This window comes from Dama dama, chromosome 12 (assembly GCF_033118175.1).
Source record: "Dama dama isolate Ldn47 chromosome 12, ASM3311817v1, whole genome shotgun sequence".
In the NCBI taxonomy this organism is placed as follows: domain Eukaryota; kingdom Metazoa; phylum Chordata; class Mammalia; order Artiodactyla; family Cervidae; genus Dama; species Dama dama.
The window spans coordinates 24749462-24769293 of record NC_083692.1 but is presented as its reverse complement, the minus strand read 5'-3'; the positions used below and the strand labels follow the sequence as shown (position 1 = coordinate 24769293).

Sequence of the window (19832 nt, the reverse complement as noted above, 5' to 3'; positions counted from 1 at the left end):
TAGTCTGGATGTTCTGAAAAAAATTGGGGATCTTCACAGCTTAAATTAAAGATCCTGATTATAAGATGTCAGCCCAAAGTTCCATACTGAAAAAAAAAATGTACATGTGTGTATGTATATAGCTGTGTGTGTATACAAGGGTACACTCACATGTAAATTATGATTCCTTGGGAGAATCTCATAATTATAGGATAAAATATTCTATGTTTCAAATTAAGGGTAGATATAAGAGCTATTATTTAACTTTTTAAGAACTTTTTATTTTTATGATCTTTTTATCCATTCCTACGGTTTAGTTTTTTCATTTGCATAGGATAGCTGCACATCTTTTTAGAACAGTTTTTCAAAATTGGGCGCCTCATTATTTTTAAGTCCTTTGTTAAGAGATTTTTTTTTCCATTATAATAAAGGTAAATATTTTTCTTCTAACATATCAATTTTATTTAATAAATAATGTCTTCCAGGTTGTAAGTCACTGAATTATTTATTTCTCATTCTTTCTTTTCTGAGACTTTTGTAGATTTTTCTGCTATAAAGTATAATAATTATTTGTTTTAAGTGATTATGATAAGTATTAGAAGTAGAGCATTAATTTGAGTTGAGTCAAATGTTGGCTCTTTGTGTTCCCCTATTTTATAGCATCCTGGATCTTAGTCCGTGCTGACCTCTTGTCAGGCTGATGTTGCCTTTACAGCCTTAATTTGTAATTTATGGTTGTTACAGAAATTTTAAAAAATTATATTTATTTGTTTGGCTTATCAGTTTGAACAATTTATTTACCACAAGTAGTTATGGATACTTACTTAGGTTTTCCATCTTTGCTTAAGTATATAATTACATTGCTGTTTTTTGTTGGCCTTTGGGTGAAAACATAAATGCAGAAGGTGCTGTTAGTTCTTCTTTCTTCAAAATACATCTATAATCTTCTCACAGTCTTTTCCCAATTTACTTTGGAGGTTTTATGGTAATGTCCAAGGCTATATTCCTGGTAATTGGTATCTCTAAAACTGCTGTTTCTTAATAAATCTTTATTAAGTTTTCAAGATTATTGCTGGCATATTGCATTCTTCAGACATCTTCTGGTAATTCACACACATTCGAAAACAAACTTGCCTGTAACTTCTACTCCATACTGCTTCTGAGAGAACTGTTCAGTTTTCACACTTTGACTGTAGTACGTAATAGCAACTTGCACAACATAGGTAACGTTAGATTTGTGTTTTAGTACAAATCTCAGCATTCAACATTTGTTAAGCACTTGCTACATGTTAGGAATGATACTATGCATTTTTATATTATGTAGCATTTAAGCAAAGTACAAAGACCCTTCCTATATCTGTACAGGGTGTAGTGCTTTTTAAACCGAAAGCACATAGTAATTAGATTTAATGGATTAATTTCAGAATTGGAGTCTACAAGCCTGAGTTTTATTGATTTACTGTGTGGCTTTGCATTATTCATTAAATTTATTAGTGAGTCTGTTTCTTCTCTTACAAAAAGATAATAAAGTATCTCTTTGTATTATGTAGTATAGGAATCTGTTAAGTATTTAAATAGAGAATATCTGTAGATGTTTTGTAAGAAAGGCATCATAAATAAAACCTTCTGATGTGAATATTTCTCCTATTATTGAATTATATTGCTTAGTAATAGTATTCCTTTTTATGTTTTCAGTGTAGTGAGTAAGAGAAATAAGAGCTTTTACATGGCATTATAAATTTATGTTGTATTAATATATAATGTTATCTGTCATACTAGCATTAAAAATATTATGACATTCTTTTAGTTAACTAAGAATTACTTTATTGTGTTAACACTTTAGTTTTATAAGAAGGACAACAAATATGATTGCCCCTTTTTACAAATGAAAAGCTAAGAAAGAGAGATAAATTTCTGGAAGCATAAGAACAAAAGCTGGTATTTGTTTAATGTGTGAATAATGAAAGATGATTAGGTTATAGATGATGAATAAAAAGCCAGATCATAAAGTGAGAGGTTATTAGGTTTAAAATCAATCTTTAGATGAGTAAAACTATAAGAGAATAAGTTATTTAATTCAAGCTACAGCATGTCATGGGCTTCCCAGGTGGTGCTAGTGGTAAAGAACCCTCCTACCAATGCAGGAGGCATTGAGAGATGTGGGTTTGATCCCTGGAGGTATTAAGAGACGTGGGTTTGATCCCTGGGTCAGGAAGATCCCCTGGATGAGGTCATGGCAACCCACTCCAGTATTCTTGCCTAGAGAATGCCATGGACAGAGGAGCTTGGCAGGGTACAGTCCATAAGGTCGTAAAGAGTAGGACATGACTGATGAGACTTGGCATGCACACATGCACAGCATGTCATAGTCTCCAAATATATATGGATGTAGATTTTTCTCTCATCTTTACTATTGGACTTTTCTAAGTTAAGGTTATCTCAGTACAGTAGCAGTATTGGGTTTCTTTGCTTTTAAGAAGTACTGTACTCATTTTCATATTTCCCAAATGGCCTGTAATTTTAAAACTGAGGGTGGTATGAGAAGACAAAATAGAACGCCTTATAATAATATTTAAAATAAGAATGAGCTATTTTTTGGTTTTTCTCTTTTCTTAGCAGTTCTTCCACTTATTCTTCTTCCTTGACCTCATTTATTTTTTTCTTTCTCTCCCCTTTTCACAAGTGCCTGTTTTGGTAAAAATCAAGAACTTCAGGTGTGATAATTACATGTTTCTAATGTGGATACTTTCTAAAGAATCCACCAGTGAGAATTATTGTATCTTTAGGCAAAGAGCAAAGTTTTAAATTTTTCTAAAATCAGTTGTCAGTGAGTCAGTTGCAAATAGTACTTATGAGCCTAAAGTAGGAGCTTATTTCTTTTATTCTGACTTAAGATTTTTGAGCACAGCTTCACTTATATTGTTATATGAACCCTAAAATCACTGCTGTAAGTAAACTTAGTAATTATGTGTGATCATTAATAAAATGGAAATCCAATGTGTAGATTTTTTTAGGTAGCTTTTTTAGGTAGCTTCTGTTATGTTTCTACTTATATTATATACCACTAATGACATTAAAATAACAGAATTCCAGAGTACTTGGAATAAAGAGGTTGGGTTATGTATTCCCCAGTTAACTGACAACAGACAACAGTCTTTCAGTGAAATTTCAAATTGGATCATCTTTCTACTTCATGTTTCTTCATATTTGAGAAACAAGGTATTTTTCCATATCTATATATCAATTTTTGAAGAGCATGAATTAATACTATTTTGTTCTCTGTAGATTAAAAGAAATGTAACCAACAACTTATAATAAAGATGAACTTTATTGTTTTTCACATAATGCCAAAAATGAATAAATGTGTAATGCATATATAAAAATGCTAATAATCTGTAGAAATACCACTATTTTCTCACATTTTCCTGTAATGAGATAAAAAGTAGTGCAATTTGTAGACTACTTATTAGACTATAAAGATAAGTGCTATTCTTGTGAAAAATCTCTTATAAAAAATAGTTCACTCATTTGAGTTACCTTATTTTTTTGTTTGATAATTTGACTATCAAATTATTAATATTTAGGTAAATGAGGAAAATAATATGAAAAAGTACTCACTGAGTAAGGAAAGTACTCAATAAGTACTCACTAAGGAGTACTTACTGCTATATATGTACTCAACTTGGTTCTTTTTTTTATAAAAAACAAGTCTACTGACACATTTCTTCACTCTTGACCACCAATAATTCTCAGGATTTTCAAAAGCTTTTTTATAAAAAACATCAACTTGGTTCTTTAACAAGGGTTGGGATCTAAATGTTAACAGATGAAGTGAGATTTTTCATAGGTGAAGTACTTAGAAATCTTTTAATCACCCCCGATGTATCTGTACAGCTAACATTATAATAAATGCTATGGTTGAGACAGATAAATCGGTTGGCTTGCTTTAGGGCCATGTTATACAAGAAATGTGTCTGATTGCTCAGGCATGTCTGACTTGTTGCAAAGTACATGTTCATTGAATAGACTGGAAGATAAATTTGCCTGTGGTACTTAGATTTTTATTTTACCATCTCCTTTGATTTTTTCGTTATAACCAGATCTTACTTAAGTATTGTATAGCTTTAACTGAAAAACAAAATGGAATATCTCCATTTTGAAAAGCTTTCTGCTTCTTCTAGGAGTGGAAAAAGACGTAAATGTCTAAGAAAGCTAAAGCTCCAAAAAGAAATACATTACAAATAGGTATATATCTCCTAAGTAAAACTGGAATAACTATTAATATTTTCATTACTTGGTTGCAGCTTCTCCTTTGTGGCAATAGTCTTCAACCATTTTGTCACATTGCTGATTCACTGATACGTTGTGATTGGTTGGAAGATGTTTGTAATTGGTAATATAAAATTAATGAAATATGTAAATGAGTGTTTTCAGTTAATTAGAATAGAAGTTGCCTTTATAATAATGTGACTCATACTTCCACTGTGCTTCTTAATTGACGGGAGAAGAGAGTAAATTTATAGTTGTGTTCCTTGAACATCCCTAAGAATCCTCTATGTAAATTTTATTCATCATATATAGCCCTGAGGAAAAAATACTTTAAAGATAACGTCTCTGTACCGTGGGATACTTATAGGGGACAAGATATGGATTGTTTATTATAACCATCTTTTAAAGTATGAAATAAAATTTATGTAGTTGGCTGGCATTAGTGAATAGAGTCAGGAAAGTTTAATTGGTTGGCATTAAACTGCCTATTTTTACCTAATTTATCTCCTCACTAGGTCTATATTTTGCTCTGATGAAGGATCATTAAATTTATTTCAGTCTGTTTTGCAAAATTGAATATAAGATGATTATGAATATTACAGCAAGTTGTGCACATTATCATTAATCTATCTCATTTCTTCTGTCTGCCATGTGTTTTTCAAAGTATAGTCCTCTGACCAGGATCACAAATATAACCTGGAAACTTGTTAGAAATGAAAAATTTGAGACCCCAACTATACATTCTGAATCAAAATCTCCGGGTATGGCCGAGCAATCATTGTTTAACAAGGTTTCCATAGGATCCTGATGCACACTAAAGTTTGAGAACCTCTGCTGTAATCATATTCCACCTGGATAGCTTAGCAAGTTTATTAGTACTTGTTAGCTAGTGTTTCAAAGATAGTCTTTGTTATTTAAAATTGTTTAATTAGCAGAAGCCTCTGTAGTAGTTGTTAGGAAATTGTATATCAAGTAACAATTATGTAAATATTTATGTACAAATTATACCTATTAACTAAAGTATGTCTATAAAAATAAGTAAAAGCACTCTCCTGTGTGATTTTTCACTACCACCATGCATACAAGGAATTTCTACACATTTACATTTACCTATTTTGTGTTCTGTGCATACTTAAACATCATTGCCTGTTAGCAATAACATTTTTCAAGGTTATTTTTTCTGTGAAGGTAAAAATGGACCCAAACTTCATTGACAAGTTCCCTGGGGTATAGAATCATTATTTATGACACCCTTTTTTTTTTTTTTTTTTTTGCAACTTGAGCAGTCTTTGAAGCATCTTTTTGACTTTAATGTTATCTTCAAAGTGTCAAGGGTAAAAGAAAAAGATCACAATAAGTGATTTTCCATGGAGGTTGCAACCTTCAAACTTTAGAAAGTATCTAAAAGTTAAAAATAAAATGTCTTATTTAAAGAGTGTAGGTAAATCTAATTAAACCTCATTGTTTTGGAATCTACTAGTGCAAAAAAGGTTATATCTGAAGTAAAAATATAAATGTATACTATTTCTCAAGGATAAAAAGAATCTGGTAATCAAATTAATAATAAAAAAGTGAGAAACAAGCTAAATGTTAATAAGAAAAATGATTTCATACTTTTAATGACATCTCTTTTGCCATTGATTGTGAATAGATAATGATTGCTTGTTATCTACTTGTTAATAGATACTAATAACCTTCTTTTATCTATGTGTATCATCCTAGTATATATGATCAAAGGAATAAAGCTACAATTGTTAGAACCACTCTTCTATTTGGATTTTCTAATAACCTATACAGATATTTTTTTCTTATTTTATTCTAAATTAACTTTTATTTTCCTGCTCTTTGCCTTCTAGTTGAGCCTTCCCATTTACAGTTCACAAACGTTTCTACCCAGCTTGTGCCCTCCTGTTCATTCTTCCAATCTCTACTTCATTTGGCTGTTTGTTCCTTTAGATACCGTGATTTCAGTATTCATCTTCCTGCCCGGCACTGCCGATTTTTGGGTTCTTGTTCTCTCTTCTCTTTCCCCTCACCTTTGGTTCTCAACCACTGTTGCTAGGTTTGGTTTCTGGATTTTTGAATTGTATCTCTTTTCTAACTGGTATAATAAAAACTATGAAGATGTGAGATTGGAAACCAGAGGCCTGGAGAAAATTGACAAGTATTGAATACCTACTCTATGCTAGGTGATTTACTTCTATAATTTAATTCTCATAATATGTAGGTATGCTTAATTGTTAGCTCCATTTTGTTTGTAAGTAGACTGAAGCTCAGAGAGGTAAAATATTTTGTTCTAATTCACAAAGCAAGTAAGTGATAAGGCCAGATTTCAAACCTGTATAGGTTCATTTATTCACTCCTCTTATTCAACAAATATTGATTGAGTACGTATTCTATATGTTGGCCACTGTGGTAGGGGCTTCACCAGATGCAGTCCTTACTCTCACGACCTTAACTATGTGGTGGTATTGTCTGACTTCACAGATGTTGATCGTTTTGCTACACTAAACAGGGAAAAGATACATTTGATGTAGATGTGAGAAAAACTGTATTTGTGCATTATTTAAGAAAATATAAACAAAAGTGTTGGTTTGTGTCTAGTCCTAGAGTCTCCCTCCTCACTCAGCACCAATGCCTTTTAGTGACATCACTACTCTATATGTATTTTCCTCCTGTGTTCTCAGCTGTACAAGATTTATGTCTATAGGCCAATATTCTGTAGAAAGTCTTCAGAAAGAATTAGCTGTCTCTCCTAAGTTACATTTGGAAAAGAGGAAGTCCTCTGTGTAAGAATACATACATTCATCCATCTCTCATCCATATATTTACTAATACATTGTAAAATATTTAAGATGACTTAGCCAAATACACAAAACACAGCAGAACTTTTAATAAGATAAATGTGGAAAAATAGGGCAAGGAAAAATTAAGGTGAAATTAGGTTGTGTTCAGTGAAAGTATTAGTCGCTCAGTCGTGTCTGACATTTTGCAATCCCATGGACTGTAGCCTGCTAGGCTACCCTGTCCATGGAATTCGCCAGGCAAGAATACTGTTGTAGGTAGCCATTACCTTCTCCAAGGGATCTTCCCAACTCAGGGATCAAACTTAGGTCTCCTGCATTGCAGACAGATTCTTTACTGTCTGAGCTGCCAGAGAAGCCCCATGTGTTCAGTAAGCCTACTTAAAAAAAATTCATAAATATGTCTCTGTTCTCAAGGATAACTTGATTCACAATCATTATAATTTTAAAAACAAACTGGTATCATAAAAGAATGCACAATTTCTAATTGTGATACTTAAGAAAGAATTTCTTCTGAAGAGGACCTCGGTGTAGTGTGGTGAGCAATGGCCTCAAATACTTGCTAATAAATATGAGTTTTGCTGAGCCATTTAATTTTATCCCACTGCATACTACAAAAGCAAAGTCCAATAAAACAATTCTTTTAAAATTGGGACAAGCCTTTCCAAGTAGACCACTGTGGTCTGGCCAAATCTGTGGTATATTTTAGAGGATCTAGAAAAATGAATGAATTGCATGTCTTTTAGGTAATTCTCATATGTAATTTGTCAATTGAATTTTTCACATACTAGATGACAGTGAGTTTACATACCCTTATAAGTTTGTTTTATTCACTATTGCAGCATCATTGCATAGAATTCTACCTAGTACATAGTCAGTGTTTAATAATACTTGTTGTATGGATGAATAAATGCTGTGCTTTGAAGTATCTAAGTGAAAGCCTTCCTCTTAGCTATCTGTTGATATTTTCTTCCTTGTCCTTAAATAAAGCATGCTACTCTACTTTGGAATACATCATCTTTATGTGGACCTGCAAATTCATTAAATGTCAGACATTGCTTAGGTGACTTTCAAGCAGATAATGAAATCAATATAAACTCTATGCAAAGAGCTCTTTTAAGATCGTTCTCAGTAACATGCCTTCCTTGGTATTTTAGGGCTGTAAGATTTTAAGGTTCCTAAGAAGAAGTTGTAAACTTCAGTAAAGCAGTTTTAACATGGAAATAGTTTTTCTTCCCTGGAGACCTCAAAATCATACCAGATTTATTGAATTTGGAAAACATGGGGGTAGATTCTGTATAATACTAGCTTAACAAATTTTAGCTGTATATTTTAATGAAAGTGGTTAACTTCCAAACTTAAGAATTTAAGAATGTCCATTTTTCCTTCCTGCTGGCCCTTTATTTTGAAAGCAGGTTTTATTGAAGAGCATTATGTTAGTGTTAATTTTTCTTTAAAATTTCTGACACTATTAAATATTACATTATGCTGGGATTCAGTGAACCAGTAGATTATGTCATTTCTGGTAATCCTTTATTCTATATAACTAAGTAATTTATATGCATCTTAAAAACTTATTTATAACGTCAACTGGATGTAACACATAGTGACACATTTTAACTGCTCCTCCCAGATTTCTCACTCTATGAAAATCTATTGAACTATTATAGCAGCCTGTGCCTTCACTTTAAAATTTAGGTTATTAGGCTAGATGAGACATTTATCAATGTAAAGTTTGCCTAGAGCAATGGCCTTATTTAGGATGATCACTCTACTTCTAATGAAATATTGAAATATCAGCCTTTCACTCTATTTTCCATAACTTGCTTTTTATTTTGTTTGCCTTTCTTCTTATTTACTGTAATACTTTATTTTGCAAGCTTTCTTCCTGTGTTGCTCCCAATTATTATAGCGTGCTACATATGTAAAAAGAGGATTAGAAATGATTTAAATCATGTACTTCACTCCCAACTTTAGCATAAAGCCTATCTTTGCCATCACATTATGATAATATATACATATTTCGGTTGACCTTTAGAAAATGAAATTTTCATGCCTTCAATACCTATTCCACGTTTAACCATACTTGTCTTAAGAATGCCCTATTTTAAAACTTATATACATAAAGCCTATCACTTTATTAATTCCTTAAAAAGGAATATGTCTGTTTTAAAAAAAAACAGATATATAATTTATATTGAAGATTTGGAAAAGAATCTAGAGTTTTTCTTCTACCCAATTTATGGAGAAGATTGACTTGATGATTTGTTGAGTTCCATTTATTATATCATAAAACCATAGAGCTAGGAAAGATGCAAGGGGTTCTCAGGTTTTTAGGGACTAATTATTTCAAGAGTAATAGGCAAAGAAAAATACCCAGATTTCTTGTTCTGTGAAAATCTGTTGAGCCGTTTTAGCAATCTGAGGCTTAATTTTAAAATTAAGGTTATTAGGCAAGATGAGATTGCTATCAAACACTCCTAAGTTATAAGGGATAAGAAAGATCTACTAATATAAAAGTTCCCTCAATATCCTGGTTTTCAGCTTTTATTCAGTGGTCCCAAAGAATTGAATCTTTAAGCCTTAAAGAAAAAAAAATTGGAGCACTACAAAGTATGGTTTATATTAATAGATAGCATGATCTATAATAAATTAACTTATTTTTTAAGTTAATTTTGCTACTCTGCCTTCCTTATTTTTGGTTAATTTCACTCAGTCTGCTATTTAATCTTTAATTACAGGCCACAAAAGAAGTAATAGAACGGGAAGCACCAGGGATGGCCCTGGCAATGCTGATGGGATCACTTAATGTTACACCTCTGGGCATGCTCTCTAGGTAAGAAAGTCACCAAAGTGGTGCAAAGAAAATTAATTCCATACCAGTAATCACTACAATAGACTGGGAAACCTAAGAAACGTTATAATCATACCACTTAATTTTGAGCCCCCCTCCCCCCGCAAAGTCTCAGCATCCTCTCTAAATCTCGGCCACAGTTTCTTTCAAGTTCTTTATCCTTTTTTTATTTTTTTGTATATTATGTTGAAACTTAGAAAATATCATTACTGCTGAAAGTAATCAATTATAACCCCAAGAAGAGTCCAGTTTTTAAGATGTAATATATTCTTTTTTTGTGATTATAGTCATCAATTAATTTTCCTTAGTTGTCATTAAATCCTAATTTAATAAAACTAAGCAGTAGAGTCTTTTAATAGGTTTTTACAAGTTAGGAACTTAATTTCCATTTGTAAATAGGCATATTGATGTGTGGTCATGAAAAGAAAATCAATAATATATGTTCAAAGTGTTAGTCACTCAGTTGTGTCGGACTCTTTGCAACCACATGGACTGTAACCCGCCAGGCTCCTCTGTCCATGGGCTTTCCCAGGCAAGAATGCTGGAATGCTGGAGTGCGTTGCCATTTCCTAATCCAGGGGATCTTCCAAATCCAGGGATGGAACCTGGACCTCCTCCATTGCAGGCAAATTCTTTACTGTCTGAGTCACCAGAGAAGGCTAGTGTATTAAATTAGTATATTTAAAACTATGCTTCATTGACCTACATGGTGACATCCATCCTCAATTTGATAGTTTAGTTATTTTTTATTATTTTAGTAATTATTAGATTAAAATCCCCTTTAATGAGAACAGACATCATTTAAGTTAAAGACAGAACTGTCAACTTAGTGAAAATCTGTTGATTTAATGACCTTTGATTTATACAGTTGATCTCAGAGCAATCTAGAAAATACATAGTAACTTTATAATTGGCAGGATTTCTCTATAATTATTTATAGTTGTTTATTGATCCTGTTTGCAAAATTAATATTTAAGTATATCCATTTAATGCATAGAATGAGTTATAATGCCCTTTCTGTTACTTAGACTGTTTGTATGCTGTAAGTGGCAGCCACTTGAAGCACAGCTACAGGGAACAGTGAGTGGGTCATCAGTTACTGTACTTTCTTTCCTGTTACAAGTACTCTATTGTAACATTTCATATAATAATACCAAGAAAAGAACTAAGTAACTTGAATTTTTTAATTTAAAAGTCCATGCTAATCTTTAACAAACTTACACTGATTCTCTTATGCTATTCTTTTTTCACCCTTACTTATTTTACCTGCCCATAGGAGATCAAAGGTCACCTCTGGTCCCTTTTCTCTATGGAATTAAGTAGTAGTCTTTGAATATAAGAACTCTTTCTTGGCATACAAGGAATATAGTCAAGATAGAATTAAACTTCATCTCTTGTTAATTACTTTATAATAAAAATCTCATTCTACAAACTCTTGAATTATTATTATTATTCAAAATAATATATTTGTCAGGCCTTGTGTTAGCCATTAGGAATACTAAGTGTGGAAAGAAGAGTAAGACATGGTCCTTACCTTAAGGATCCCCCGTTTATCTGGAGAACTTTTTCCTTACAGCTGTTAAGGTAACTTCTTAAACTGAATATAGCTTTCCTGATCCAGTATAGAAACAGCGCTTTTGCCTTATTGAAAAATTTTTCTGGATTAATTTCCCCTCTGCCTTCTAAATTCACATAATTACTGAGTACTGGCCTGCCCAGTGAATGAAAATAAATTAATAGGAGCTGATTTTAAGTATTTTGGAATGAGTTCATCATTCTTAGGCTGAAGGCTTTGAAAATTAAAACATATATACAGCATGGTAACAGATTCTTCTGACTTTTATTTCCATTACTATTAAACTGAGAGTTTATTAACAAAATTGAAACAGTGATAGTAGTCCACATGAGTTATGGAAAAGGAATTATGGGCTGTTTCCCTTTACGTTTATTTTTTTGTGCTTTGATTAGATTGATGCCTGCTTTCTACAGATTTTTTGCCTTGTATGTACTTGAGGCTTTGTACATGCTTATGTTATAGCACATACTATGTTATAATCATTTACTTTCTCATCTGTTTTACCTAATTTGTATAAAATACAAGTTTGTATTAAGATCAACTGCTTTATCTTATTCGTTTTGCATCCTCAGCTCCAGAACAATTTCTGACACATAGTAAGTACTCAAAAAAAAGGGTTTACTTTTATGATTACTATTGCTAACTCAATGTTTCATCCTAGTTTTAATAGAATATTTTTCAGGGTAAAGTAATACATCAAGTTGGTGCCCTGCCTTCCTATTTTTCTCTCTAGTATAATAATAATATAATACTATAATACTTAATGATTTAATAGTATAATTATTTAATTACTTTAATTAAGTAATTAAAGTTACTTAATTTGTTTAAATGGCTTCCATCTATTTGGGTAGCTTAATATTTTCCAGGTTTTTGTTTTTTTTTCCCAACAAGTTGGAAGATTGTAGTAAGTAATGGTTAAGAGCATCGTCTCTGAACTCAGATTGCTTGGATTCTGTTCTGGCTCTGTTACTAGCTATATCACATATTTCTTTTCCTCATCTCTACAGTGAGGATGTTAATAGTACCAGCCTTCTTGAATTAAGTAAACTAGTCCATTTAAGTGCTTGGAACAGTTAATTCATAGTAAGTTTAAGTGTTGATCACCATTGTATTGTTACTGGTTCAGAGTTCCAGTTCTTAGATCAAGTGTGCTAGCAAAACCTTTTAATACTTTCATTCATCTGGAAATGTCTTTATCTTACCTTTATTTCTGAAGGATATTTTCACTAGATATAGGATTCTGGATTAACAGTTCTTTCCTTTCAGCATTTAAAAATTGTTATTCCACTGTCTTCTGATTCCATAGTTCCTATGGAGAAATCCACAACCATTTGAATTGATATATCCTTATATGTGTTATTTTTTATTCTCTGGATGCTTTGAAGATATTTTTTCTTTATCTTTAATTTCAACAATTTGAATATTATGTATCTGGATGTGGATTTTTTTTAGTTTATGCTTTTGGGTTTAAAGAGTTTCTTTTAACTATGTTTTTAAACAAATTTGGGAATTAACCATTAAGTCTTCAGATTTTTTCTTTTTCTGTACCTCTTTCTCATTTTCTTCTGGTACTTTTGTGACATGAATTGCACATCTTTTAATAATGTATCACAGGTCTCTGATGTTCACTTTTTTTTAAACTCATTTGTATCCTATTCTTCAGATTGTTTATGTTAGTCTGTCTTCAAGTTCACTGACATTTTTCCTCTTTCATCTTAATTTTGCCTTTGAGCCTAGGCAATGAATTTTAAAATTACAGTTGCAGTATTTTCAGTTCTAAAATTTATATTCACCTATTTTTTATGACTATTTCTTGTCTAAGAACTTCTATCTTTGCTTTTATTTCAGAAGGGTTGACCTTTATTTCATGGAGAATGGTTTTATAATTGCTGCTTAATGTCGTTTTTCTGACAACTCCCATATCTGAATCACCTTGGAGTTGACACCTGTTGATTTTTTTTTTCTATAATAGGTGGTCAGATTTTCTTGATTTTTCTATGTTGAGTAATACTGGATTATACCCTGGACATTTTGAGTATTATCTTTTAAACCTCTGGCCTCTGTTAAAGTTCTCTGGAGAGAGTTATAATCAGATTGGTGTCAGCAACCAATCTGATTGGATTCATGTTGAAAATTCTGTCTCACTTTATGTGGATGGTGAAAAGCCTTTGCTATTGTGTTTGGGTCTGCCAGCACATGAACCATTCAGGAGTTAGCTTGAGAATTGGGCAGTGGAGTATATTTTATTTATTTTTTTAAAAACCTTTCTTACACTTCTTTGAGTTTGTCACACATGCTGAGCTCAGGAGTAAGCCTGGGACTTGTGTCAGTTCATTCTCAGAATTAAGAGATCCACCTTCACCAGCTGTCTCTGCTCTCTAAGCATTCCCCTGTACTCTGCAGTTCCCAGTTATTGCTCTATGAGAAATAGCTTGGCAAGAGTGAATGTCGACATTCTAGGAATCAGCGAACTAAAATGGACTGGATTGGGTGAATTTAACTCAGATGACCATTATATCTACTACTGTGGGCAGGAATCCCTTAGATGAAATGCAGTAGCCATCATAGTCAACAAAAGAGTCTGAAATGCAGTACTTGGATGCAATCTCAAAAATAACAGAATGATCTCTGTTCGTTTCCAAGGCAAACCATTCAATATCACGGTAATCCAAGCCTATGCCCCAACCAGTAATGCTGAAGAAGCCGAAGTTGAACAGTTCTATGAAGACCTACAAGACCTTTGAGAACTAACACCCAAAAAAAGATGTCCTTTTCATCATAGGGGACTGGAATGCAAAAGTAGGAAGTCAAGAAACACCTGGAGTAACAGGCAAATTTGGCCTTGGAGTACGGAATGAAGCAGGGCAAAGGCTAATAGAGTTCTGCCAAGAGAACGCACTGGTCATAGCAAACACCCTCTTCCAACAACACAAGAGAAGACTCTACACATGGACATCACCAGATGGTCGACACCGAAATCAGATTGATTATATTCTTTGCAGCCAAAGATGGAGAAGCTCTATACAGTCAGCAAAAGCAAGACCGGGAGCTGACTGTGGCTCAGATCATGAACTCCTTATTGCCAGATTCAGACTGAAACTGAAGAAAGTAGGGAAAACCACTAGACCATTCAGGTATGACTTAAATCAAATCCATTATGAATATACAGTGGAAGTGAGAAATAGATTTAAGGGACTAGATCTGATAGACAGAGTGCCTGACGAACTTGGACGGAGGTTGGTGACATTGTACAGGAGACAGGAATCAAGACCATCCCCATGGAAAAGAAATGCAAAAGGGCAAAATGGCTGTCTGAGGAGGCCTTACAAATAGCTGTGAAAAGAAGAGAAGTGAAAAGCAAAGGAGAAGAGGAAAAATAGTCCCATTTGAATGCAGAATTCCAAAGAATAGTCAGGAGAGATAAGAAAGCCTTCCTCAGCGATCAGTGCAAAGAAATAGAGGAAAACAACAGAATGGGAAAGACTAGAGATCTCTTCAAGAAAATTAGAGATGCCAAGGGAACATTTCATGCAAAAATGTGCTCAGTAAAGGACAGAAATGGTATGGACCTAACAGAAGCAGAAGATATTAAGAAGAGGTGGCAAGAATACACAGTAGAACTGTACAAAAAAGATCTTCATGACCCAGATAATCACAATGGTGTGATCACTCACCTAGAACCAGACACCCTGGAATGTGAAGTCAAGTGGGCCTTAGAAAGCATCACTACGAACAAAGCTAGTGTATGTGATGGAATTCCAGTTGAGCTATTTCACATCCTGAAAGATGATGCTGTGAATGTGCTGCACTCAATATGCCAGCAAATTTGGAAAACTCAACAGTGGCCACAGGACTGGAGAAGGTCCGTTTTCATTCCAATCCCAAAGAAAGGCAATCTCAAAGAATGCTCAAACTACCACACAATTGCACTCATCTCACACACTAGTAAGGTAATGTTCAAAATTCTCCAAGCCAGGCTTCAGCAATACGTGAACCGTGAACTTCCAGATGTTCAAGCTGGTTTTAGAAAAGGCAGAGGAACCAGAGATCAAATTGCCAGTATCCGCTGGATCATCGGAAAAGCAAGAGAGTTCCAGAAAAACATCTATTTCTGCTTTATTGACTACGCCAAAGCCTTCGACTTGTGGACCATGACAAACTGTGGAAAATTCTTTAAGAAATGGGCATACCAGACCACCTGACGTGCCTCTTGAGAAACCTATATGCAGGTAAGGAAGCAACAGTTAGAACTGGACATGGAACAACAGACTGGTTCCAAATAGGAAAAGGAGTACGTCAAGGTTGTATATTCTCACCCTGCTTATTTAACTTATATGCAGAGTACATCATGAGAAACGCTGGGCTAGAAGAAGCACAAGCTGGAATCAAGATTGCCGGGAGAGATATCGATAACCTCAGATATGCAGATGACACCACCCTTATGGCAGAAAGTGAAGAGGAACTAAAAAGCTTCTTGATGAAAGTGAAATAGGAGAGTGAAAAAGTTGGCTTAAAGCTCAACATTCAGAAACTAAGATCATGGCATCTGGTCCCATCACTTTATGGGAAGTAGATGGGGAAACAGTGGAAGCAGTGTCAGACTTTACTTTTTTGGGCTCCAAAATCACTGCAGATGGTGATTGCAGCCATGCAATTAAAAGACGCTTACTCCTTGGAAGGAAAGTTATGACCAACCTAGATAGCATATTAAAAAGCAGAGACATTACTTTGCCAACAAAGGTCCGTCTGGTCAAGGCTATGGCTTTTCCAGTGGTCATGTATGGATGTGAGAGTTGGACTGTGAGGAAAGCTGAGCACCGAAAAATTGATGCTTTTGAACTGTGGTGTTGGAGAAGACTCTTGAGAGTCCCTTGGACTGCAAGGAGATCCAACCAGTCCATCCTGAAGGAGATCAGTCCTGGGTGTTCATTGGAAGGACTTATGCTGAAGCTGAAACTCCAATACTTTGGCCACCTCATGCGAAGAGTTGACTCCTTGGAAAAGACCCTGATGCTGGGAGGGATTGGGGGCAGGAGGAGAAGGGGATGACAGAGGATGAGATGGCTGGATGGCATCACCGACTCGATGGGCATGTGTTTGAGTGAACTCCGAGAGTTGGTGATGGACAGGGAGGCCTGGCGTGCTGCGAATCATGGGGTCGTAAAGAGTTGGACACGACTGAGTGATTAAACTGACAGACTGACTGAAGGAAGCTGGGAATAGAAGATATTTCTTGTAGAGTATTAATCCCCTTTGCTATTATGCAAATCCACACAATTGGACCACCTTCAGGGCAAAGGCAAAAGAAAAGGAAAACATAAAAAATAACAGAGCTTCCTCTCACTCACACATCTAGACTTTAGCCAGATAGATACGTCTTCTTGCTGGGTTCTTCTGCTTATACCATCATGACCATAGTAGTGTAGCTCTGTAACTGGAATTAGCCCCATTCAGTGTTATTATTCAAGTTCTGACTTCTGTCCCCAGTCTACCTGCAATTATTTATGTTCGGAGTTCTCAGATAGTCAGTCTTTGATATTTTCCTCACAGTCAATAGGAGAGCCTTAGTTAAGGTTCTACTATTTTGGTCAACACTCACAGAAAAAGAACTCTATTTTAAAAATCAGATCTTTGAGTTTATATCTTAGCATTTACTCTCTATGTGACCTTGGGAAATTTATTCAGCTAAGTTTAGCACTTCAGTCCTAGTAGCTAATTGAATTGCCCACAAAATTGCAGCATATAAGCTCCCAAATCTATAATTTATGCCCTACTCACTTTTTAAAGAGATCAAATACTTTTGGTTCTAAATGTCATTAACAGTAATAGAGCAACCACTGTGGTTACACATTGAGGCATAATTTATCCTTGTTTTATTCTCAGGTCAGTCATTAACTTGATTTGTAATGTCTACTTAGTTTTTTAATGACTTCACATAGCTCATGGAAATGTTGTAAGGTCCTATGTAGATTTCCTCTCTAAGAAAAACTACTATATGAATATCTAAATTTGTAAAAGGAAAAAGTAATAAACAGTTTTTCATTTTATAAAGAGATTTACTGTTGTAATGCTTAATAACCCATCTTTCAATTGTTTTAAATACTCAGCTTATTTTTTGTTATGTATAATTTTCCATAGTGTCTCTATCTTCTGAAGTAGGAGGTGAAGTCTCTAGTTAGTTTTTAATGTGTGAAGTAGGATTAGTCATTTTTCCCACTATTTATTGCCAATTTGATCTCAGCTTCATCTAGTCCATGACTGAAGATAAACACTCAGACACATGCACTGCTATTAGGGAGCAGTTAACTCTTTCCATTTGGTGCCAAAAATGGTTTCACACAACTATTGGTAAAACGTTTTTTAAGGAAAAATATATTGGATTTAGATTTTTATATTAGTAAATTCAGTTATCCTAAGTATTTTTTAAAACATGTTAAAATGACATGGATCATTTAAAATAATAGTTGTCAATAACAGTATTACCATCTTGAAGTGCTTCTATTTTTTAACCTAAAATAAAATATACTTAGCTTATAAAAGGCTATAGAAGGGAACTGGGAAAAAGATGATAGAGAGGAATCCATGTCTTGACCTAGACAACATTTGGACTAACAGAATCTAATACAACAATTTTGCATATCTTGAGTATATTCAAAGGCTGGCAGCTTCCAGGAGTAGGTTTAGCTGGTAAATTGTGGTTAATTTCAGTCATTTTTGCCCCAAATAGTAGTATCTATGTACTCCCCAACCCCTCAACTGCATGGCTGGCAGCCAACACTGGCATGCTTGTGGGCGACAGAGTGGGCAACTAGGACCTCATCTTTCAAATATTAGGGATCTAGGTTTTATTTGTGAATTATTGCTTTGCATTGTAGAGGTACAGACAAAGGCAGATTACCATTGTTGTAACCTCCACCAAATGAAATGATTTCAAGGAGAATTAAAGGGACAGTGCCTTTTTTTTTTTTTTTTTTAATGTCCCCTCGACTTTTTTCTTTTCCCCCCTTTGGAAGCCAGATATTTAAGGATTAAGATAGCCAAGAGCAAACACTTACATAAGGAAATTTAAAAAGTCATTGCATATGCCCAAAGAGAAATGCAGATTCAGAGAACACCTGGGATCACCTTAGGTTTACACCTCAGGCTGGTCCCAACAAAGAAACACTCTACAACAATCAAAAATAGAGCAAGATCTGAAGGGATGGGAGGAGAATATGATTTCTAGAATTACCACATTACAAGATTCAGATGTTCAGTTTTCAACAATAACAACAACACAACACAAGGTATTTTTAAAAAAGAAAAAAAGCAAATGTGGCCCATTAAAAGAGAAAAAAAAAATTGACAGAAAAGACTCATGAGGATGACCAGATGGTAAACTTATTAGACAGAGATTTTTAAAACAATTGTCTTAAAGATGCTCACAATACTAAAGGAAGATGTGAATAAAATCAAGAAAATTATATAAGCAAAATGTAAATATCAATAATGAGATTTTTTAAAAGGCAAAAAGATATTCTGAAGTTGAAAAACACAACTGACATAAAAATTTCACTAGAGGGATTCAGAAGCCAGAGAAAGGAGTCAATGAACTTCAAGATAGAGCTATTGAAATTGTTAAGTCTGAGAAACAGAAGGAAAAAAAAAAATTATTGAAGAAACGTGAATGGAGCCTAAGGGACCTGTGAAACACCGTTAAGTTCTTCGTCTAACACCACTAGACCATGCTTTGTGGGAGTCTCAGAAGGAGAAGAAAGGGAAAAAAGGGTAGAGGATTATTTGAAGATTAATAACTAAAAATTTCCCAAATCTGCAAATCCAAGATACTCAGCAGAGTTCAACTACGAAGGTGGAAAGAAATCCATATAATAATCTGTCAGAAGCCAAAAATAGAGAATCTTGAAAGCATCAAGAGAAGATACTCATCATATACAAGGGATCCTCAATAAAATCATAAGCAGATTTCTCTTTAGAAATATTGGAGATGTCAATATTGGACATGTAAAATATAATAATGAAAGTTTTAAAACTTAATGGATGGATTAGACTGCAGATTATATACAGTTGAAGAGTCAATTAGGGAAACAGGTAAAAAAATTTGAAGAATTATCCATAATGTAGCTCATATTTACAGTAACATAAAAATGAAGTAAAAGTTAACCATGGAGGGTAGAGTAAGAAAATATACTTAAAGTTCAGAAGAAGATAGTAGAGAATGAAGAAAAATAAATGATTGAAATATCATATCAAAAAGAATCTCAAACTCCAGAAAGGTATCCATCTTCAGATGTGGAAATCCAAACAAGTCTTTAACAAGATGAATAAAAATAATCCATACCTACTCACATCA

General features: G+C 33.8%; 1 protein-coding gene across 3 annotated transcripts in view; it reads left to right on the top strand.

The window, feature by feature from the left end:
* GPHN (gephyrin) overlaps positions 1-19832 on the top strand; it is a 531607-nt gene that overhangs the window by 247022 nt on the left and 264753 nt on the right. For all 3 annotated transcript variants that reach the window (XM_061156856.1, XM_061156854.1, XM_061156855.1), the window contains one exon: positions 9794-9888. In XM_061156856.1, the coding sequence (XP_061012839.1) occupies positions 9794-9888 (95 nt within the window). The remainder of the gene's footprint in view (positions 1-9793; positions 9889-19832) is intronic.